The sequence below is a fragment of the Cheilinus undulatus genome, linkage group 20 (genome assembly GCF_018320785.1).
Source record: "Cheilinus undulatus linkage group 20, ASM1832078v1, whole genome shotgun sequence".
Taxonomy (NCBI): Eukaryota; Metazoa; Chordata; class Actinopteri; order Labriformes; family Labridae; genus Cheilinus; species Cheilinus undulatus.
This window is the reverse complement of record NC_054884.1, coordinates 5377571-5400456: the sequence shown is the minus strand read 5'-3', so window position 1 is coordinate 5400456 and position 22886 is coordinate 5377571. Positions and strand designations below refer to the sequence as shown.

Below are 22886 nucleotides of genomic sequence, written 5' to 3'. Positions count from 1 at the left end.
TGGAGGAATCATTTATTACAGAGTTTGGAGGTAACATTATATTCTAACAGGAAAAGCATGGTTTGAGAGGAATGATAATGTCAGAGCATCTTTTTTTCTGAATATATTAGGTTACAGTGGTGTAGTGGAAAACATGTCACATGCTGTAAAAATCTCTGAAGGGGTAGAAGGAGGGCAGAGTGGTTGAGGTGAGCTAGAGAACTCCACTGCTATGCTGATGAGTTACAACTATACTAATATACCAACTCTACCTAAGAACTGAGCCGTCCCCGTCTACAGTCAGGACATCTTCCTCTACATACATTCCTGCTTGGAGAAGAAGGAGGGATGAAAAACAAAACCCTTCAAGTTTAGAGTTGATGAGTCATTCATGATCCAGTTATCCAACATAAACAGCATTTCTTACCCTAACTAGACCATTTCATTGTCTCTTCACTTTCAAAACTGAAAGTGAAACTGACCCTCAATCTTCTAAACACCTGTGCAAGATTTCTTTCAACCACTTCAGGAGGATCACCGACTCTGCCCTTGACTAAAGCTGCTCACACAAGATGCGATTTTAAGCGCAATTTGAGGCCAGATGTGCCTCCTCCGACGATAATGGAGGCCAGTTATCTGTCTGAATAATCCCCAAGTGTGTCATATGATTGTTTTGGTAGTCTCCTAGACCAAACCCATGCCTTAACCTCCTCCTCCCCTGGCTTTTTGTGCACTTCCAGTTTGATTAAATCTCCCTGTTGATCTATCAAAGCATTCATGGCAAAGCCCTCCTCATCTCCAGGTCCTGCTCTTCCCATACAATACAACAAGAAACCTCTGATACATAAACACAAACCATCACCATCCCCCCAACAAAAAAACTCCACGCTTTGAGGGATCAGGCCTTCCAGTCTGCTGCTCCAAAGCTGTGAAACACCACTTCTGACCACCTGAGGGCGCCAGACTAAACGCATTTATTTTTCAATAAGCATTTCTGAGTCCAGTGCTGCTGCTTTGTAACTGTTTTTAACACTCATGGTCTTGCATTGACTTCTTGCATTTATCTCTGGTTGCTACTCTTTTAACTTTATTTCTTCTAGTATGTTTTCTTTGAGATTTGTAGATGAAAAGTGCGTCACCAGTAAAATATGTTTATTATTATCATGAACCTGAGGATGAGCAGTCAGTAGTAGAAATGCATGATGGTTACTGTAGATCGGTTTTAACAATGAAAGAATAACTTAAACAGAAAAAGGCATTGTGCTTCAGAGTTTTCTCTGAGGTTTAAGGATGGTTAGGGGCGGTTTAAGTCAGAAACTCCATTAACAGGACAAAGAGCATAAATGTTTCTTTCAGGAACGTTAATAGGATCTAAACCCTGAGAGGTAAATGTGGAATAAAACAAAATAAGAAACATCTGGTGATCATTGAATGTTGACAGATTTTCTTTCTAGAGAAGTCTTTTTATCTTCTTAATGGTCTGAGGAAAAAAGGATTAACAGGTATAAAAAACTGGATTTCTTTCTTTGAAGGGGTAAAAGCTGTATTTATTCTTTTTTTTTATTCTACTGTATTCATAATACTACTATACTACTGTATTTACCAGTTTTTCAGTAGACCTGGAAGTGGGTTGCTGTGCTTTTTCAGTGGATCATGAATGTTCAGTATGCCTGAAAAAAAAGTGGCATTCAGTCAATTAAAAAATTCTTAAAATGAAGCAGTGTGACAAGACAAGTTCATCTGGAAAGACGTTTGTGTCTCTTACGTGAATATTGAACATAAAAACTCACTTCCTATCTGCATTTTAGAAAATCTGAACTCACCAGGAGACCGCCATTTTTTGGTCCACACTGGTAGTGTTGACATCATCTGGCCACAGCGCTCCTCGGCCTCTACTACGTACACTGAGGGCGCTTTCACATTAGGCCCAGTTGTTTCAAACCGCGCCACGGCGCGTCCCCCCAGCTTGCTTTCACACTAGCAACACTGAACTGTGATCGGGCGCACTTGCGTATTTACTCAGTCTGGAATAGCAGGTGGCGGTATGCACGTAGCTGGTTTACAACCCCGCAAAGGAGGAGAAAGAAGAAGAAGCTACTACGGCAACCACTGGGGTCATGACCTGAGCAATGACAATTTATGTTTTGACCCGGCAAAAAGTTCTTCCTGCAGCCATGGATGATTAAAATCACATCATAAGATGCCAGCAACTTCGCTCATCGTATCTGCACATCTACTACAGCTCAGACGATTAAATGGACTCGTGCTGCACAGATACAGCGGTTTTTGAGGTGACAGGAGACTTTTAATGCCTTTGTACCTCCTCTCACTGACTCCAACTTGTGTTCATCTGTAAGGTGAGTCACAACAGACCATTTAATGGCTGGATTCTGATGATTTCCGCTTTTTATTGAGGAAAAATGTGAACAACCTGCCGCACTATGGAAAGAAGTTTAGTTTTTACGATGATGTCATAAAGCTGATACGGCGCTCTGTCCCGTGTCCGAGCGCTGTTGCATTTATAGCTCATCCAAACCGTGCCAGAGTCCACTTGAATCGCACCCAAGACCACATCCCCAAGTGGGCCCGGGCACGGTTTATTTGTATTCACACTACCCAAACGAACCGGACTTTGAGCTCAAGCGCACTCGGATCTGGGACCGGGCCCCTAGTGTGAAAGCCACCAGGAAGTCCTCTTCCGTTGGATTCAGTAAACCATCCATTGTATCTTGGTCGCTCTCCACAAGAGGGACTGATCAGACTATGTGAGTAACTTCATTTATGGGGCAAAAATGCAATAATACCCAACTGCAGCCGCAGGTACCATACAAACCACGTCCCCTACAAAACACGCCCACTTGTGCTATTTGCTTAGTTTAAGGTTAACTTAGATTAGTTTAGATAGACCTTGATTAGCTTTAGGTTAGGTTTAGCATTTTAATTTCCACTGGTTAGATTTAGGGGTAGCTCATTGGGGTAGGTGTATATTTTAATTCATTAGCTTCCTGGGGTTAGGTTTAGCATTTCAATGCCACTGGTTAGGGTTAGAATTCATTTATTGTATGGATCGATGGGGCGTGTTTTGTAGGGGGCGTGTTTTGTCGCGGCCGAGGCTGCAGCTAGACCCTTCTCCAAAAATGTCTAATGCCCATTACGTCAGTAAGGCATGATGGGAAAACTGAAGATTAAGAGATGATATTCAAATAATTTACATACAATTAAAAGAAATACTCAATTGATTGAGTACTATTTATCTAAAACTTAAAATGTGTTCTATCAGCTCAGAGAAACACAGCTGAAATAGTTGTTTTTGATTTTTCAGTCAACACAACCCATCATCTCACAACTGTTCAGTCTTACAGTGCAGGACAGTTGTGTGGTTTCTCTTGGAAAAGTTAATGTAATTAGATGCATGGTTTCTACTGCTTTACCAAGAACAGTCAAAGTAGGTAAACAGAAGTTTGTCATGTTCTACACATGTATGCAAAGAAATTAACATTTTTTTAAGGATTTCCAGACTATTACAAAGCTGCAGACTTCTCAGATCTAATATGCAGTTCTACACCTTATAGACTCACCTTACCTTATAGATTCAGAAACATCAATAGAGCTGCACAAAAGTTGAAATGTGCTAGCACATGCTCAGACTATCTGTCGTCTTCTTCTTTTTCTGCCTTTTTGAGTGTTGCTTTAACCTGGTTACTGCCACCTACTGGACAGAGGAGTAAACAAGCACACTGACAGCCCGCACCTCAGATGTTACTTGTTCACTTTGAGTTGACTTTACTTAAACAACAGTAAAATGGTTTCTTTCACCCTGCTGGATAAAATCTGGTAATAAGTACATGCACTTGATTATCAGGAGACTACTGAATGCTACCTATTGAGGTGGCATGGGGCCGCGCGTACGAATGCAGCGGCCCGGCGCTCCATCACAAGCAGCAAAACAAAGCCCTACACTTACACCAGAGCTGACAGCATCCCTAAGGAGTTTACATCTTTCCTGATGGAGATTATCTCGGGGGGCTTGGAGACTGACAGGAGGAGGACGTGGAGGTTTGGAGGTTTATTGAGGTAAAATTTCTGAAGGATGACAGGGCTTAGACAGCAGGGAGCTGTGGCCAACACACATTACATTTGTGCCTGGTTTGAAAGCTGTGGCAGGACGTGCCAGAGCGGAGAGGGGCAGCAGCTGCTGCAAGCAGCAAAACACACAGCCAGTCCGTCATGTCCTATGGGCCGAGGAGGGCTGTTGAGGTGACGTCACGCCACCAGTGCAGACCAAAAAAACGGCGGACACGTGGTGAGTTTATTTAGAAAAAAATCTGTTAGCATGTGCCAGGCTTTACTGACATCTTGATACAGTCTGACATGGTAAGAACTTTTGAATTTGCCTCCCTGAGTGTGACATTACAGGAAAATGGTTGCTGCTGAATTCCTGTCCTGTGCAGTTAGCACCATATGAAAGACAGGACTGGCAGAGATGGAGGGGTACTTGAATATAGAAAATATAAAAAATAAAATGCTAAGATATAAAGGAAATAATTGCATAAGTAAGCTAGCAATGGTTGTGCCACAAGGTTTTACGAGAAACACGATACAAGAGAGGATCTCACTCCCTCTGTGCTTCTTTGCATAGCATTTGACTTTGAATTTATCCTTTAAAAACAAAAAATACACAATAAGGAGTTTAAGTGAAGGCAATACACTGAATACATCTTGACTTAATTTTAAAAAATACCACAAATTCTGTTAAATTACACATAAATGCAACAAAAGGAATTTTCTAGTCCTGTCTGGCTTGACTCAGGCAATTTAAACAATAAGCTCTTTTTCTGTTCTTGACATAAAAATTACACATTAAGGTAGTTCACGGCCGCCTCTATTCATAATAATCTCAAACATGTCCCATCTCCTACCTACAGTTCACTCTTAGGCTTAATCAGGTGTCCATTAAAGGTGATGTAAGAGTCAAACTCATCACTGAAGATGGCATTCTCCCGCTCCCCTTTAAAGAGTCTGACCCAGACCTGATCGCTACTCTCCAGCTCCAGCATCAGACTCTGACTCTGCATGATGGAGCGATCACTGGGCTGGGCGTAGAGGATCACTACCTCACGCTCGTTGTGCATCACGTGCAGGTACGTCTCCTTCTGGTTCCACGTATGCACGTTCAGGCTGAAGTAGTAGATGCCGGGCACGTAGCAGTAGAACTTACCGGTAAACATGTTGAAGTGGCCGTAGAGGTTTACGAGCTCCGTGTCAAAAACCAGAGTCTGGTAGTAGTCATTGGATTGGAGACCCTTCTTGCGAACGACGGAGAAGGCTGAAAAGTAAGACTTGCAGGGTTCACCGGGGAGGCCCATGCTGCCTTTGCTGCCCTTTATGCCACCAGGACCTGGAGGGCCCGTCTGACCAGATCTGCCTGATTTACCATAAGGCCCTCGTTCTCCGGTATCTCCTTTCTCACCTAGGAGAGAAAACAGAGTCAGTTTTAGAAAGCTTTCTGGATAGGCCGAGTCAAAGCACCCCCTCAATCAAATAGAGAGTTTGTGGCTGGACTTGAAAAGAGCCGTTCGTGATCCCTGTTTCTGAAAGGTCTGATAGTGTGCTGTATAAGACAGAAAGATTTGTGCTCATAGATCCAGCCTGGTCTTACCTTTGAGCAGAGTGATGTTGATCTGAGGTACGATATGGTACTGGGGGTACTGCTGACTGGAGTACTGGGCCGGCTCCTCTCCTGGGTCACAGCAGCGTCTGCACTCCCTCACCTCCCTGCGCCTTTACATACAGTACAACTAAACCCAGGCATTCAACAGGGTCAAAGAGTTTATACTACAGGAAACATGTCTTTTCTGAGTTTAATAAATACAACTGCACATGAATGAACCAGCTAGTGTGGATTATAAGAGTACCTGGCACCTTGATGGTGGTCCTTTGGGTGCACTCTGTCCCAGCTCGGGTCTGGATCTTTCCTGTCATCATAGGGGGCTCGGTAGAGGTCCAGTGGATAGGCCCAAAGGAGCAGCAAGGCCAGCACAGAGGCTTTGGTCATCTAAAATGCACATGAATTTGCATCAGAAATGGGCATCATAGTTAAAGTCACAAATGTAAATCAGCTTTGAATCCTCATTTATGTTCAGTTTTATTTTCTGTATGAGGATACTAGCGTACAGCTGCAGGCTCTCCACAGCCCATACCAGTAAAAATGCCTTGATTTATCAAAAAATTCCATCCTAAAATGCAGGTGACCATCTTTATTAACCTCCAAATTGGGACACTTTAATGTTCCTGCACACTCAAGACATGGTACCTAAAACTACCTTTAAAAATAAAAATCTAAGTATGTTTGCTGTGTGTAAAATAAGTCATACTGTGTGCAAGGCCTGTAACCTTTAGAAGAAAGCTGTAACTCTCCTGGTAAGTTCTGATTTCCTTTCATAACAGCCTCCCTGATGACCTGATGTCATGCAGCAGATCCTGTCAGAATGATAAACTAGGCCAACTATGCAACCGCCAGATTACTGGACAGATCCTGAACTCTAGGTAGCAGTTTACCAGAGATGTTTTACTATTGATTTTAACAGCAACCACCTTGGCACTGATACTGCTTTACATACAGTGCTGACAAAAAGTATTCACCCCATATGATTTGGCATTTAAAAAAAAAAAAAAAAATCTCAGGGCTTAGAGGTCAAGCCTATTGGGCTAGTAGTCTCGCAATAAGTGAAATGGGGATCACCTGGGGGCAGTGAATGTGTCTCAAGGCATCGTAAGTACATGTAGTACATAAAGACACCTGTGTCTGGGAGGTCCTGCCACTGGTTTATCAGCATTCCTGGCTACCATGACACCAAAAGAACACTGCAAGCAACTCAGAAAAAATGTTATTGGAAAGTATAAGTCAGGGGATGGATACATAAAATACAAGGGACTGAACATCCCCCAAAGTTCAGTTAAATCCATCACCAAGAAATGGAAGGACTATGGCACATGTGTAAATCTGCCTAGACTAAAACTAAGCTTTACTGAAAAAACATAAACTAACTAAAACTGTTAAATGCGCTTACAAAACTAAGTAAAATAAAATAAAAATAGAGGCCAAAATCCTTAGTTTTAGTCTTTGACACAACCATACTGACTGGCACTGGCGCACAAGTCTGGGCAGTGTAAAATTGCCTGAATTGATTGGTTAAGACTTCACACAGTGGAGATGCATTCAACCATCATCATTAAACAAATACAATGAAAAGTGAAGAGTAGTCTGTTTGAATATGTTTTTAAAAATGTATGACATTCTCTCAGCCCCGACATGTACTTGAAAAAACTAAAAGTAATAAAAACTAGACTAAAACAAAGCTTTTTGCAAAATAAAAACTAAACTAACAAACCAGCAGTCAAAACTAATAAAACTAAACTGAAATTGAACACAGAAAGTGAAAACTAAACAAAAAAAACTCTTTACCAGTCAGGCAAAGAGAAAGACACTGTTGAGGAAAACTCAGATTAAATCTTGACTAGAGTTCACCAGAAGTCATGTGGGAGACTCCATGGTTAAGTGGGAGAAAGTTCTTTGGTCTGATGAGACCAAAATGGAGCTTTATGGCCATCAGGAAAGACACCAAACACTGAACATCACCACAAACACACCATCCCCACTGCACAATTCAATTCAATTCAATTAAAAAACTTTATTTGTCCCCAGTGGGCAATTAAAGGCACAGAGCAGCAAATAAACAACAGTACAGAAATTTAGTCAATAATTGCAGATAAACAATGAGGCTAATAATAGTTGCAGCATCATGCTGTGGGAATGCTTCTCAGCAGCCAGCCCTGGAAGGCTTGTAAAGGTAGAGGGTAAAATTAATGCAGAGATGTTTTGGAGTTCCAAGTCAAAGCCCAGACCTCAATCCATCAAAGGATTTGTGACAAAAGTAAGAAAGTATTGGGATGTCCACCAATAATATTCTAGGGGTTTCATTTTGAATTTACAAGTATTGCAAGTAAGCGTCCTATAAAGGGTTAATTGCTTCATGACATTATAAGATTTGAGCTTTAGTTGCTCCAATGATGTTAAATGGCCAGCATGAGAATATGATTGTGTAAAACTTTATTTATTTTACAGTGTTATGGTTGGTCATATAACACATGTGTGCTTAGGTCTATATTTCATTGTGGCACAAGCTCACACTAAAGTCAAAGATCTCTCCAGTTTACTATAACATGTGCTCATAATGACGTTTAACTTTCATGTGGTTCAGCCGTGTATTAATGATGACAGGCAGTAGGTCTGTGTGTCATAAGAGGAGATTAGAATCAGAGGAGTGAACAGATGAGATTACCAGATTTAAAACTCACACGGCTTTGAACTTCACCTCTTCAGACACAAACAGAGACACAACCACACACACGCTAACACCATCTGCAACGTATATCCAAAGACGGCATGCCTGCCCGATGTTCAGCCGACCGCTACTCAGACAGACTGCCTTTATCCATCTCACCTGATCAGGGTTTTAAACGCGATGCTAAGGCCAGGAGGTCAAGTAGGCCCTCATGATCCACTGTTTGGCCGCTCAATATCACACAAACAGATGACAAAACACCCGTCCTGTCTCAGGCTCAACTCTAGCATTGGACTGTTACACTAGAACAGTGATACTCAACGTGTTACACTAGAAGAGTGATACTCAACATGTTACACTAGAACAGTTATACTCAACATGTTACACTAGAACAGTGATACTCAACATGTTACACTAGAACAGTTATACTCAACATGTTACACTAGAACAGTGATACTCAACATGTTACACTAGAACAGTGATACTCAACATGTTACACTAGAACAGTGTACTCAACGTGTAACACTAGAAGAGTGATACTCAAAATGTTACACTAGAACAGTTATACTCAACATGTTACACTAGAACAACACTAGAACAGTGTACATTACACTAGAACAGTTATACTCAACATGTTACACTAGAAAAGTGATACTCAACATGTTACACTAGAACAGTGATACTCAACATGTTACACTAGAACAGTGATATTCAACATGTTACACTAGAACAGTGATACTCAACATGTTACACTAGAACAGTGATACTCAACATGTTACACTAGAACAGTGATACTCAACATGTTACACTAGAACAGTGATACTCAACATGTTACACTAGAACAGTGATACTCAACATGTTACACTAGAACAGTGATATTCAACGTGTTACACTAGAACAGTGATATTCAACGTGTTACACTAGAACAGTGATATTCAACGTGTTACACTAGAAGAGTGATACTCAACGTGTTACACTAGAACAGTGATATTCAACGTGTTACACTAGAACAGTCATACTCAACATGTTACACTAGAACAGTCATACTCAACGTGTGGCTCTGGAGCCACATGTGGCTCTTTTGTGATTATTTGTGGCTCTTTTATGTCTTCATTTGAAATATTATTCCCCAAAAAACTTTAAAAAAGCTTTTCACCCATTTAAGCTACTTTTTGCCATTAATTACCACTTTTTTCTTATTTTTTTGCCCATTTTTGACACAATGTTACAATGTTACAATGTCATTTAGCAGACGCTTTTCTCCAAAGCGACGTACATTTGAGAGCAAGAACAACACAAGCAATGATCTAGACAAGAAGAAACAACATCAGTAAGTGCCATCAAGTGCTTCAGGTTCAATTGGACGCAAGTGTTGCCGTGTAGAGTTTAAGGCAGAGTACCTAAAATATACGTTGTTTATGTAGTTTTTTTTTGTTTTGTTTTTTTGTTTTGTTTTGTTTTGTTTTTTGTTTTTATGTTTTTTTTTTTGTTTGTTTTTAGACATCAACAATGAATCAAGGAAAATGTGGGATCACTAATCGCCATTCATTAGGCTTCACAACAACTATTTACCAAGTACCAAGTGCTGGATCATTCCCAAAGAGCTGGGCAAAGAAATCCCAGAAGTAGAGCAGGACAGTGCAAGCTAACTATAGTTGGGAAACTCATTCAACCACTGGGGACAGCAGTGGAGAATAGTCTGGCTGAGACTCAATCTACTACTGGGGACAACAGTAGAGAATTGCCTAGCTAAGTGCAAAGTGTTTTCTGAAGAGCTGGGTCTTTAGCCTTCTCTTGAAAGTAGACAGGGAGTCTGTAGATCGAATGGAGTTGGGTAATTCATTCCACCATTTAGGGACAACAGAGGAGAAGAGTCGAGCTAGTGACTTAGGAGCATGATGTGCTGGAAGTACCAGGCGCCTTTCGCTGGCTGAGCGTAGTGGGCGAGAAGGGGTGTAGACCTGGATGAGGGACTCCAGGTAAACAGGAGCAGTTTTAGTTACTGCTTTGTAAGCAATGATTAGAGTTTTGAATTTAATGCGAGCTGCAACTGGAAGCCAGTGTAGAGAGATTAAAGAGTCGTTACATGAGCTCTCTTGGGTTGGTTGAAGACCAGACGTGCTGCTGCGTTCTGGATCAACTGCAGAGGTATAACTGTGCATGCAGGTAGGCCTGCCAGTAATGAGTTACAGTAGTCAATACGTGATATTATAAGAGCCTGTACTAGGAGTTGTGTAGCATGCTCTGTCAAGTAGGGTCTGATCCTCTTGATGTTGTAGAGGCGAACGGCAGGACCGAGCAATCGAGGCCACATGGAGCTTGAAGGTTAGCTGGTCATCAATCATGACACCCAGATTCGGGCTGTCTAAGTGCGCAAGAGATTATTTGATCCAAGCTGGATACTGATCTGCGGTTCCATAGTGGGACTGGCTGGGATGATAATGAGCTCAGTTTTGGGCAGGTTGAGCTGAAGGTGACGTTCCCTCATCCATTTAGAAATATCAGCAAGGCAGGATGAGATCCGAGCTGAGACAGTTGTGTCATCTGGTGGAAAGGACAGGAATAGCTGTGTGTCGTCTGCATAGCAGTGATAAGAAAAGCCATGGGAGTGGATGATTGCACCAAGTGAGGTGGTGTATATTGAGAAAAGTAGGGGACCAAGCACAGACCCTTGAGGCACCCCTGTTGATAAGCCATGCAGTTTAGACACTCCTCCCTTCCATGATACTCTAAAAGATCTTCCTGTGAGGTAGGACTTAAACCACTGTAGGGCAGATCCTGAGATACCAAGTGAAGAGAGTGTGGAGAGGAGGATTTGGTGGTTTACTGTGTCAAAGGCAGCAGACAGATCCAGCAGTAAGAGAACTGAGGACTGACCAGCTGCTCTGGCCAAGCGAAGTGATTCCGTTACCGACAAAAGTGCAGTTTCAGTAGAGTGGCCCCGCCTAAAGCCAGACTGATTCTGATCAAGTAGATCATTGTTCTGCAAGTGTTCTGAGAGCTGGTTGAAGACTGTGCGCTCCAGTATTTTTGATAGGAATGGGAGAAGTGAGACCGGCCTGTAATTTTCAACCAGGGCTGGGTTGAGAGTGGGTTTTTGAGCAGTGGTGTAACCCGCTTGCTTGAAAGCAGCTGGGAAAACACCTGTGGACAGAGAGGAGTTAATGATACAACTCACAGCAGGGCTGATTGTGGGCTCAATCGCCTGCAAGAGATGTGATGGTATCGGATCGAGGGGACAGGTTGTGGGCTTAGAGTCAAGCAGAAGCCTGGTGACCTCGCTCTCACTTAGTGGAGAGTATGAGCTAAGTGATGCATCACTAGCTGGTGGCAGAAAACTGAGTTGGACAGGCTCAGAGAATTGGTTGCTGATGGCACAAACCTTGTCAGTGAAGTAGGAGGCGAACATGTCTGGAGTCAACATACTGGAGGGTTGTGGGTTTGAAGGAGAGAGGAGCGAGTTAAAAGCAGAGAAGAGTTTGCGTGCATCAGTGGCAGCACAGATCTTTGATTGATAGAACGCCTTCTTAGCAGATTTTAGAGCAGAGGTAAAACAGGACAGTTTTTGCTGATAAGCACTCAAGTCAGTGGTTTGTTTGGATTTACGCCATTTTCTCTCTGCCGCTCTGAGCCCTGCCCTTTGGGTTCTGATGACCTCAGTGAGCCAGGGACAAGGTGGAGTATTACGAATAGGCTTAGACACCAGAGGGCAGAGTTTGTCCAGAGAGGAGGTCAGTGAGGAGCAGAATGTGTCTGTGGCCTCGTTAGCAGTGAGTGTGAAGGACTCGTTACATGAGGCTAGTGCAGCTGAGACCTCGTCAGACAGCTGTGTTGGGTCAAGTGACTGAAGGTTTCTGCGGTATGATCTTAATTGAGTAGTAGATTGTTGAAGTTCAGGTAAGCCAAGTGAGAACTGAATGAAGTAGTGGTCAGAGAGGTGAAGTGGTGTTACACTCAAATTAGCCGTGGAGCAATTGCGAGTTAGAATCAAATCCAGTGTATTACCAGCCTTGTGTGTAGGAGGCGTTTGAACCAGTTTCAAGTCAAAGGAGGACAGTAGTGAAATAAAATCAGTAGCCTGGGCTCTATCCAAGTGGATGTTCATGTCACCCATGACAACCAATGGTGTGCCATCATCAGGGATCTCTGAGAGTAACATGTCCAGTTCCACAATAAAGTTGTCCAGGTGACCCCCAGGTGGGCGGTATACCACAACCATGTAAGCCTTTATTGGGGCAGTGACCTGTACTGCATGATATTCAAATGAGGTGTTATTGTCCTAGGGTTTGAACTGGCTGAAGTTCCAGCTATGAGAAAGAATAATGCCTGTGCCACCTCCTCGGCCAGAAGAGCGAGGTGTATGAGAGAACACTGCATCAACTGATAGAGCAGTTGGTGTTACAGTGTTCTCAGGACGGACCCAAGTTTCTGTCAGGGCTAGGACCTGAATGTTAGACAGTTTAGTGAGGGAATTGATGAATTCTGCTTTGTTAACTGCAGACTGGCAGTTCCAGAGGCCAACTGTGATAAAAGGTTGTGGAAAAGAGGCATTCTGCAAAGTGGATAGATTATGCAGGTTTCGTTTTCTGTAACTATTGTGCTTCTTTCTGTTCCCATATATGACTTGTATTTTTTGGTTGCACATGTTGCGTTAGACTGCTGGGGTGCGTTAGACTGTTATGAGGCAGTGCTGCCTGTCGGTGGCCTTGCTCGGTGGACTCGCACAGGTAGACTCGCTGGTCTTTACCCAATGTGGTCTTCACACAATTGGGCTTCCACAAGGGCTGGCGCTTACCCTAACGCTTCAGTGCAGTCTGTGTACTTATATAGAGAGATATGCCACAGATGTGCACAATTGAGTTGATTGTGCACAGCCGCTAACCGCCCCAGCTGGCAAATTTAGATTCAAACTCTCTTAAAGCTTGGATTACAGTGAAACTCCGCCCCGGCAGTTTACACTTTTAGCAATCAATAGAGGGAGCCACACGCGTCAACTGCCTCACCTATTGTTGCAGAGAGAGTGAAACTAACACGTTCAGCCTAAGCAAAACTGCCAACAACCTACTTCCAACTGAAACAACCAAAAGCAGATTCCTCTTACCAAGTAGCTTCTCCCTTCCTATCTCAAAGATCAGAGCTTGTCTGACACTTCTTTTTTCCACTTTTATCCCAGTTTTGCCCCATTTTTTATTTTTTTTGACACTTGTTTCCCATTTAAGCTACCTTTTGCCAATAAATACCACTTGTTTCCTTTTTTTTTTTTTTGCCCACTTTTGCCACTCTGGACTCCTTTTTGCCCATTTTAGTCACTTTGAACTCATTTTTGCTACATTTTTGCCACGTTTATCTCATTTCTGCCACTTTTTTCCCATTTTGCGCTTTTTCACCATTTTGCCACTTTTGGTCCCATTAAGCTAACTTTGCCATTAAATACCACTTTTTGTCCAATTCTTTTTGCCCATTTTTGCCACTTCTTTGCCACTTGTATCGTTTTTGCCCTTTTCACCATTTTTTTCCCACTTTTTGCCTGTTGAAGCTACCTGTTGCCCTTAAATTCCACTTGTTTCCTGTTGTTTGACTGCTTTTTGTCCATTTGAGTGACTTTTCACTCATTTTTTGCCATGTTTTTACCACTTTTGGACCATTTTTTGCAACCTGTAGCTCATTTTTTGTCCCTTCACACCCATTTTTGATACTTTGACTCCTTTTTAACTTTATCTCAACATTTTCGCTCCTTTTCACCCATTTTTGCCACCTTTAACTTATTTTTATTGCTATGTCAAGCTGTTTTAGCCACTCTTCACCACTTAGATTGTGGCTCTTGCAAAGGTATTTTTCAACAATTCTGCTCTTCAGTTGAGCAGAGTTGAGTAACACTGCACTAAAATGAAGTAGTGCTTGAGCAAAAAAAGCCCTGGCCTATTCAGAGTGACTGCAGGTTCTCTTCTAACATGATAGGGTGCAGCCTAGAAAATCAGATACAATAGATTTTACAGGTAGAGCTCTGTGACTGACTCTCCATGTCAAATTAATCATATATCCCATTACAAGGATCTGAGAAACAATCTGGTTTGTCAGGTTAGTATGCTAAGAAATTAAGATGACCTTTTCTATGATGCAGCGTCAGAAAAATGTGTTTGTTGGCTAATCAGCAGCTCTTTCTGGCTCTGAAACGTGTAAACAAGATGTTTCAGATACTGCAGCAAGAAATCAACGCCTTTGAATGTCAAGAAAGCTTTCCACCAGGTGTACCAAAACACCTGATCACAATCAAACTCAAGCTCAACAGTGTCATTCACTCTTTATCCATCCTTTCAGAAAACTGAACGCTTCATGCTTAACAGTAAAGATGGCAGATACAGATGATGCTACAGCTGAAAAGAATAATTTCTATTCTCATTAATCTACTCTCACTACCCCATCATGACAAGTGGCATACACATTCAGACGCTTTGCAAAAACACTTTAGATGTAGCTCTGCTCCTCCCATTTCTCTGGATCTCTCCTGCCATGTGGCCTCCATAATTCTCAAGTAAAAGAACAGGCACACAGCACAGGTGGCCTGGCAGTTTAAGGCACGCCTCATGTATGCAGTCAGCTTGGGTTCAAATCCAGTCTGTGGTACCTTCCTGCAAGTCTCTCCCCAGCTCTCTCATCCCTGTTTCCGATCCTGTACACTGTCCTCCTCTGTCAATAAAGACATTAAAAGCCCAAAAATAAATCTTAAAAAAAAAAGAAATTTGGCACAACCAGGACTTTTTGAAGAGCTGGTGGTACAGACAAACTGAGCAATCGAAGGAACAGGGCCTTAGTAACAGAGGTGACCAAGAACCTGACGGTCACTCTGACTGAGCTCCAGAGATCCTGTGTGATGATAGAGTCTTTGCATCAATAATAATGTGTTAAATGAAGGAAAATCATACACTATTTCATCTTTGGATACCAAAATAAAGGTTAAAATGCAACCTCCATCATGCAAAAAAAATATGCAACAAACTGAAGTTGCAGTTCCTTAAGTTCCCTCTAGAGCAGTGGTTCTATAATGAAGCGGCAACTGGTGTGTGTTGAGCAGAGTCTTGGTGTGCTGTTGGGATTTGTTCACCCATATATAGTTACTACAACTATACAACTTAGGTTCAGTCACCACTTTGTCAAAGAACACATGATGTGTGGTTATGAATACTTTTTCCTTATTAGCAGTTATAAATTTGCTCTCATTGCTGTTATTCCTTAGATAACCCTGCTCTTCCATGAGTATGGTTGCCAACTACTGTGCATGAAAATAAGACACGACCCGCTCTCCTCCTAGTACTTTTTTATTTTTTTAAACCACTGACTTTGATCATGTGATTTTTGAGAAAAACTAATGTAGTTTTGCCATATTACACAGAATCTAACAAAAACTAGGACTTAAAAAATGGCGGTCCAAGCTTTCCACCACCATTCGCTATTTTTTTTTTTCCATTTAAGTTAATTTCATTCAACTTCATTTTGAGTACATTATTCTTCAAGTCTTTCCTCCACTTTAAATAAAAGCTTAAACCAGCAGTGAGAGCACAGCTCTAAAATATTTGTCATATGTCCATTTTATGTACCAGATGATAACATTTTTTAAATTTGAATGAAGGGATCAATAGGTAAGTACTTTAAAAGATTTAAACTTTTACATTGTAATGAAAAATACACAGGAATCTCTATCAACAGCTTTAATCCAGGAAAAAAATATAAGGTAATTTTTCTTTCTCTCTAAGGACTGTTTGATTTATTAATAAATACTGTTTTTTCAGCTTGTCTAAACTTTTATCACAGTTGTTTTCTTCTCATAGAGACACATGGCATCTGAAGCCACGCCCCCATGCTGCTTTCTCTGCCTCTGATTGGCTCCATGTCTTAGCTGACCAATCAAAATGACAAATTCAACGAGAATGAATCAATCGGTGGCAGAGTAGGACGTTAAGGACGAAAATACGGGACAAATCTGTGTAGACTGGGAACGGGACGCTGTATTTAATTGTCAAATACGGGACGATTCCCTATTTTAAGGGATGGTTGGCAACCCTATTAGTCTATATGCAAAAGCATCAAGCCTGAACACCTCATGTTCCTGCCTTTCCCGTGCCTACAAGGAAAGTCTGAGACAGGGAGAGAAGCAGCAAAAACAAAGATTAGAGCAGGCATCAGTGACAACAGAATGACACTGATAAAGTCAGAGGTAAAGTAAAGGAGGAGCTGGGGTGGAGGAGGGTGGTAAAAAAAGTTGCTTACAGAAGGAGCAGCAAAGCATGGCAGTGTGAGTGCAGTTTGCCAAAAGTGTGCTTAGAGTGAATCAGCTTGCCGTCAGCTGATAAGGGCTCAAATGAGACCAGCTGATCTCAGTTACATGGCAGTGCTTGACTTCTAAATTTACTGTAAAATGTTTGTACATAAATTGATGCACTTCTAACTAGTATTGGACGTTGTCTTTGAGGCTGTTTACACCTCACAATATAATTAGGGCTGTCAACAGATTTCAACTTTTAGTCAATCCCATAAAAAGAAAAATGTTTTAAAACGCAAGGTTGACTTGAGCAGTCTGTTAGTTTTTAAAGTGAAATGAGTCATTAAGGAGCAGTGGTGGACTTATTTGTCATTGTGGCTGCAAGGAGACGCTGCAGTGGTTTAACCACCATTTTAAATGATGAGTGCTCTAAGTTTGGACTCTATTTAATTCCACTAAATGCAATTTTTCTTGATAGCCCTGTTTAGCCAAAACTGCTCAGAAACATTCACAACAGCCTCAGCTGATGGTTCAAAGATGTAGTTTACTGTTAACAGAAGCAGGACCTGTGTGGCATAATAAAAGTGTCTCCTGCAGATTTAAGACTGACTGCACTTTCTGTCATGCCCAAAGTCTTCATATCTGAAGAATTAGCCCAGCTCTTACTATGTCGGAGTCACACCAGCAAATAAAATACTGTGGATGACATATGAGCAGCATTTCTGATAGGCTGTCTTACACTCTATATGAAAATTTGAACTCTGATAAGAACTAAAATGTCATAATCTACATATCTATTCACGATTTGATCCAAAATGTTATATAATCCACATATGAATGAGGGCAGGATGGATTCCTATCTGTTGGAAGGACAGGCAGAGAAGAGAGGAAGAGTTCATCCTCCACGTTTGTGGATCCGTGCATGCAGGTTTGGAGTCATGCCTTATCTGTCACTGCAAGCCTTCACTTGCTTGCATGTATTTGAGCTTACGCAATTTATATTATATTTGTGTGTGCATGTCCTGTGACGCTTGCATAAGTCCATTCTGACACACCTGTACCCTCCTGCATGGAGGAAGAGAGGAGGAAAGATATCAAACTAGCTGCAGAAGGTTCTAATCCTCAAAAATGTTGTATTCATAATAGCAAAGATTGCAATCAAACAGAATAATTTAGCATGGTTTTTTTTTCTGAATGATGTGAGGTTTCTTGCCTTCTGGCAGCTGCACATGTCAGTGATTTTATGAGAAGTTTATTCAGACTTTGTGAACTGATTTCCTGTTTAGTTTCCAGTCCAGTGATTATGTTAAAAATTCAATTATGTGCCCTTTACTTGCATCAGTGACTTTGTGCCTTTAAAACTAAACAACAGTCCATGGTTTCAATCTTAAGGTCCATGTCTGCACCTTTGGGTACATCAGTAATACCCTTTCTCTGCATGCACAGCAACATTATTAAGCATGCAGGCATGAATAAAATTATATTACTTCCATCCTGACTTACATAAGGCTGGGATCACACCCATAACATCTGTTTTTGCTAAGCATGAGATTCCTCTGTGACCTACAAAAACCCACAGTCCTTCAACCCTTTACAGATATTTTCCCACAGTTTACTAGGTGGAGAAGTGAGCACACATGTAAAACAGCTCCTGAAGACAACATTGTGTGTTGTTAAGCTTCTTAGGATCGAGAAATCCTCACCTGAAAGTGCTACGAACTGAAGATTCAAAGCCAGCCCTCCGATACAAGGACATTTTTTAGGAAACTGTTGGATGCAAGTGGCCTTTAAAACCTGTGTTTTTTATCTGATAAATCTGCCACATTGAATTTCAGTATGTTGAATAGAAAATAAGTCAGACAAAGAGCATCAACTTTAGCATTAACAGCCATTACATTTAGTCCTACCTAAAGAAGTTGTGGGAAGGTACTGACATTCTTAGGTAAGGCGATTAAAAGTTTTGTTATACTACACCATAGTAAAGCTACTGTATGCTACTCCTCCTAGCATCTGCATGCTCTCATGGTGATGTAAAATAAGGGCACTGCTCCTAATTTCAACATCTCGGAATACTTCGAACGACTCATAGACACCTTTAAGACAAGTCAGAAGTGATCTGCACCTTGAAATATCAAACACATAACTTCTTTACTGTTCCCTTCTGTATTTCTAATTACTTTCCAATCAATTCTAAGTTCCTTTTCCTGTGATTCAACTGACCGTTTCATATATCCATATACATATACTTCACATTAATCTGGCAAAGTCTTTGAGAAGGGCAGGACTTCTCAAAAAATTCTCAGAAGGTGATTGGACGAACTATCACATTCATGACAGGCCATTCAAAGAAAAAAGACGAGTTGTCTGACATGCAAACGCTGCCATATTAAAGTGGAACATGATGTAGATTAAACTCATGCAGAGGCCTGTTGGCAGAGCAGTACAAACGTCTATTCTGCCAAAAGAAGCTTACCGTGTGGCTCTCTACTCTTGTTTTAATAAAGAAATGTGGCACAATTCTGGTAAAACTGATGTTTTTTACAGCCACATGTGAGCTAATCTCTTCAGTGGGAACAGCTATTGCACATAACGGCTAACAGTATGACTAACCCCACCGACAGATGAGTAGACGAGTAGAAATGTCTTTTCTGTCGTTGAAAATGTTCTGTGTGGCTCATTGCTCTTGTTTAACTGTAGACATGTGGTCAGATTTTAATAAAACTACTGCTGTTGCTGCTGTAGCTGCATCCAAGCTAATGCGCCACCAGGAGCCTTAAACCGACTCATATCACATCCTACCCCGTCGAAGAGATGAAATGAAAGAACTGTGGTCCAATTCTGATATAACTGCTGCTAAACTGTAACTAGATTTGAGCTGACTGCTATACTGGTGGCACTGCCTGATTGACACCTGATTGTCAGCCCCTGGGAGCATGGGCCCTGCTACAGTAGGTGTCCAAGCATCAGCATGCCACGTTCGACTCATCTGAATAGGGACCCTGCAGTACGGCAACTTCAAGCTGGTGTTCAAAACCAAGTTGTCATTATTTGGAGCGAAGTGAAGTGGGTGTCCCAGGAAGACAATTGCCTCCCCCTGTCAGCACTTAGGAACCAAAGGCTGTCTTCTACAGATTTACAGTCGAGGTTCCTCCGCCCAGACCACCCAGAACAGACTGAATGCTGCTAATCCAGTATGTAGGGCTACCAGGAGGTCTGCCATGACTGCCCTTCACCATCAGGAACTTGGACATGTAGAGGAATGTTATTTTCAGCCATGATTTCAGATTCTGCCTTTGGCAGTCGGATTGAAAGGTCAAAGTGTGGAGACGACATGGAGAACACTTTGCCGATTGCTGCTCTGGTAGTGTAACATCTTTGGGGGAAGCAGTGTGATGGTGTGGGGCGGCATCTTCCTCACTGGAAAAACGAGGCTTCTCTTCTCGGAGGTGTGCCGCCCTCTAAGGGCATTTAATGTCATCATAACAGTTCTGTATAGTTAAGCTGTGTCTTCCAGATTTGACTTTTTGGCCTTCCAAGGCTACCATAGTTCAGTCCAGAGAGAAGCTAGCACTAAGCGGCAACCTACGGTCCTGAAAAATGAAGCCAAGTGCAAAAGTGCTGCAGTCCCGTCTGAACACCAGTTAAACAGCTGGTTTTTACACTAGAAATAAACTGGTTTACAGCCTGGTTCAAAAACCAAACATGTCTCATTAGTTTATGTCTTCATGTGCTCTCACTGTACGGGGGGTGAATTTTTTTGTACCTCGATGGTTTAGATTATATTTAGGAAAAACCTCACTGCGGACTGATTGGCGCATTTCATTTGATTGACATATAGCAGGCAGAGGCTACGTTTCTGTCAACCAGAATGCTAGCTATCTAGTTGACAGGAAGTCACGTTTAGTGGGCGGGCCGTTAGGTTGATCCAAAGTTTGGTTGAGACTGCGATTTCAATATGGAAGCCACTGCAGATTGGCTTCAAGAGCTGTTTGAATCCACCTATTGTAATCAGACGGCTGACGTCACACAGGGTTCGTCCAATTCTTTCTACAGTCTATGGCTAGGACGCAGTGAAGTGGCAGGCTAGAGTCAGCTAACGTCAGCTAATGCTAACATTCTTAAGATCGCTTCTTAAGAGTGTTGGAAAAGTTTCTTTTTTATAGTTAAAAACAACCAATTTCGAGATGCTAATTTTTGTTAGCCCGTTAATTGGATTTTCCTTTATAAGTTAGCATCACGCTAACTGACCTTTTTTTGACTATGTGTAAGATGAATGCAGATGATATGCTAGCTATACAGAGCGTCATGTAAGCATGTGTTATACAGTTTGTTAACGGTGAAATAAAAAAATATTAGCAGAAGATTTGCAACCGACATACTCAGCTCTGCTGCTCATCCCACAAAGGCATGTTCCTGACAAATGTGGCTCCATTTAAAAGGGAAATAAACAGGCTTTCCAACGGTATAAGATTTTTTCTCAAGAAGAATTGCTACAAGAAAAACACAAATTTACTTACTTTTTGTGATAAGTTTATATTTTGGCCGCAAAGTTCTCATCATTGTTGAAAATCATCTTTTGTAGTCGGACTCGAGTGGATTTATGAGGGTTTTGTCTCATCATTACCGGCTTCACTTTTCAGCCCTGCAGGTTTCCACTTTGGTGGGTTGTTGAGAGAAATATGTAGTGACAGCTCAGAGCTGAGCCAGATTTGTGCAGTATTTTGACAAAGCCCATCTATTTATCAGTATCTATGGTGCGTAACACGGTGCGTATAGTGGAATCAGCTGAAAACAGGTGTTCTAGGATAACCTGGAGATCAACCTATGAAGGGTTTAAGTTTCAGCTCTGATGTGCAAGGAGAAGATACCAGCTGAAGACTGCTGGCACCTTTGCCTGAAAGAACAAAAGCTGATGATTCAGGGCTCAGACAAGCCACCATTTATTTCTGTTTCTCACAGTTATCAGCCCCTAGAGAGGAAGCACAGGGCATTTAAGGTCTGACGTCTGGGAACGGATTGTCCTACAGTTGCAAGTGCATTTATCTGTTCGGACATGTAGGATATTAAGTGAAATTCTTTGCAAGTGCAGTCTCTCATGAGTGTGAGCAAGCAGAAAATCTGCAGAAAGCACCTGACGCCAACATGCCTGGATCTTATCCTGTTCACTTTTCAAGTGTATGCGTTAAAACAGCCGGTGTTTGACTTATTTCTCTGTGTAAAAGTTTTCACAAAGTAAAAGAGTCTCACCTTTGTATCTGGAGTCCAGTGTTTCTCCTTTGGCAGAAAAATGTCTGGCTCTCCCCTCAGTTTCTGTCCCTCTCTGCAGCAGTCCTTGCTTTCTCTCAGAGGTTGTTGTCCCGTCTCTCCCTCCTCAGGTCATTCTTTTTCTCCTTTAACACAGAACACACACAGCGTCTGCCAGAAAGTCCTGCTCCTCCAAACAAGTGAGGGGGGGGGGGGGTGGATAAGAGAAGGAGGAGGAGATCAGGAGAAATACCGTGGACTGAGATAGAGGAAAAGGAAGCTTAACGGCTCTGTGGAGGAGGAGCTCTGAGCAGAAAAACTCCAACCCAGCGGGGAGAATAACAAAAACACAGAAGAAACACATGAGTGGTGGGTGTGGGAAAAAACACAGAAGAGAAGAGAAGAAGGAGGGTTGGGAGCGGATGCTTTGTCTCTCTCAGCCTCTGTTGACATGAAACAGCTGCCTCACAAGTGTCATTATAAATTTTGTCCTCAGTCTGTTTGGATATCAAGGGCGGATTTGCAAACATATCAGACTTTTTATATCTCCTGTTATTCTTTGCATTCCATAACTGAAACTCAGCAAAAACAACAGAAACAATCCAAACTGATGGAGCATCTTTGTTTGAATAACAGTGATGTGTATCATCACAATAAGGTCAGCTTTGGTAAAAATGTTTAATTGTTTGATTTAGGGCACTGATCATCAACTGGCGGCCCGGGGGCCATATCAGGCCCCCCAAAGCTTCCTATCCGGCCCCGGAAAGATCATTAAATTCAGAATAGCAGGGAAAGAAGATGCTGTGGTTTTAAGAGTATCCTTTGGCTTTAAATGTCTGCCGCTGTTTAATCCAACAAACAATCAATATTGAAATAGTTTTAGAATGACTTAACATTTGGTCTGTTTTACAGAAATTTACTGTCATAATTAGTAAATATCTTCAAAAGGGTTAAGGTCGGCAGAAGTGCTGCAAAAATGACAGAGAAAGTGGTGAAAAGAGGTTAAAATGTGGCAAAAATTGGTAAAAGAGGAAAAAAAGGGCAAAAAGTATCAAAAATTG

General features: G+C 41.8%; 1 protein-coding gene across 1 annotated transcript; it reads right to left on the bottom strand.

Annotated features, from left to right (window-relative positions):
* On the bottom strand, positions 1-21960 carry LOC121527852 (complement C1q tumor necrosis factor-related protein 1-like). The gene is made up of 6 exons (XM_041814866.1): positions 21829-21960; positions 5895-6034; positions 5639-5760; positions 3558-5449; positions 1583-1649; positions 1-1459 (listed from the first exon to the last, which is right to left on the bottom strand). The coding sequence occupies exons 2-4, from the start codon at positions 6032-6034 to the stop codon at positions 4899-4901; spliced, it is 813 nt and encodes a 270-aa protein (XP_041670800.1). The 5' UTR covers positions 21829-21960; the 3' UTR covers positions 1-1459; positions 1583-1649; positions 3558-4898.
* Between the last annotated feature and the right edge of the window lie 926 nt (positions 21961-22886).

Coding starts and splice junctions, on each gene's coding strand:
- LOC121527852 (XM_041814866.1), bottom strand. CDS start 6,034: ATGACCAAAGCCTCTGTGCTGGCCTTGCTGCTCCTTTGGGCCTATCCA. Junction 5,761..5,894: donor GACCACCATCAAGGTGCCAG/GTACTCTTATAA, acceptor CTGTATGTAAAG/GCGCAGGGAGGTGAGGGAGT. Junction 5,450..5,638: donor CAACATCACTCTGCTCAAAG/GTAAGACCAGGC, acceptor TTTCTCTCCTAG/GTGAGAAAGGAGATACCGGA.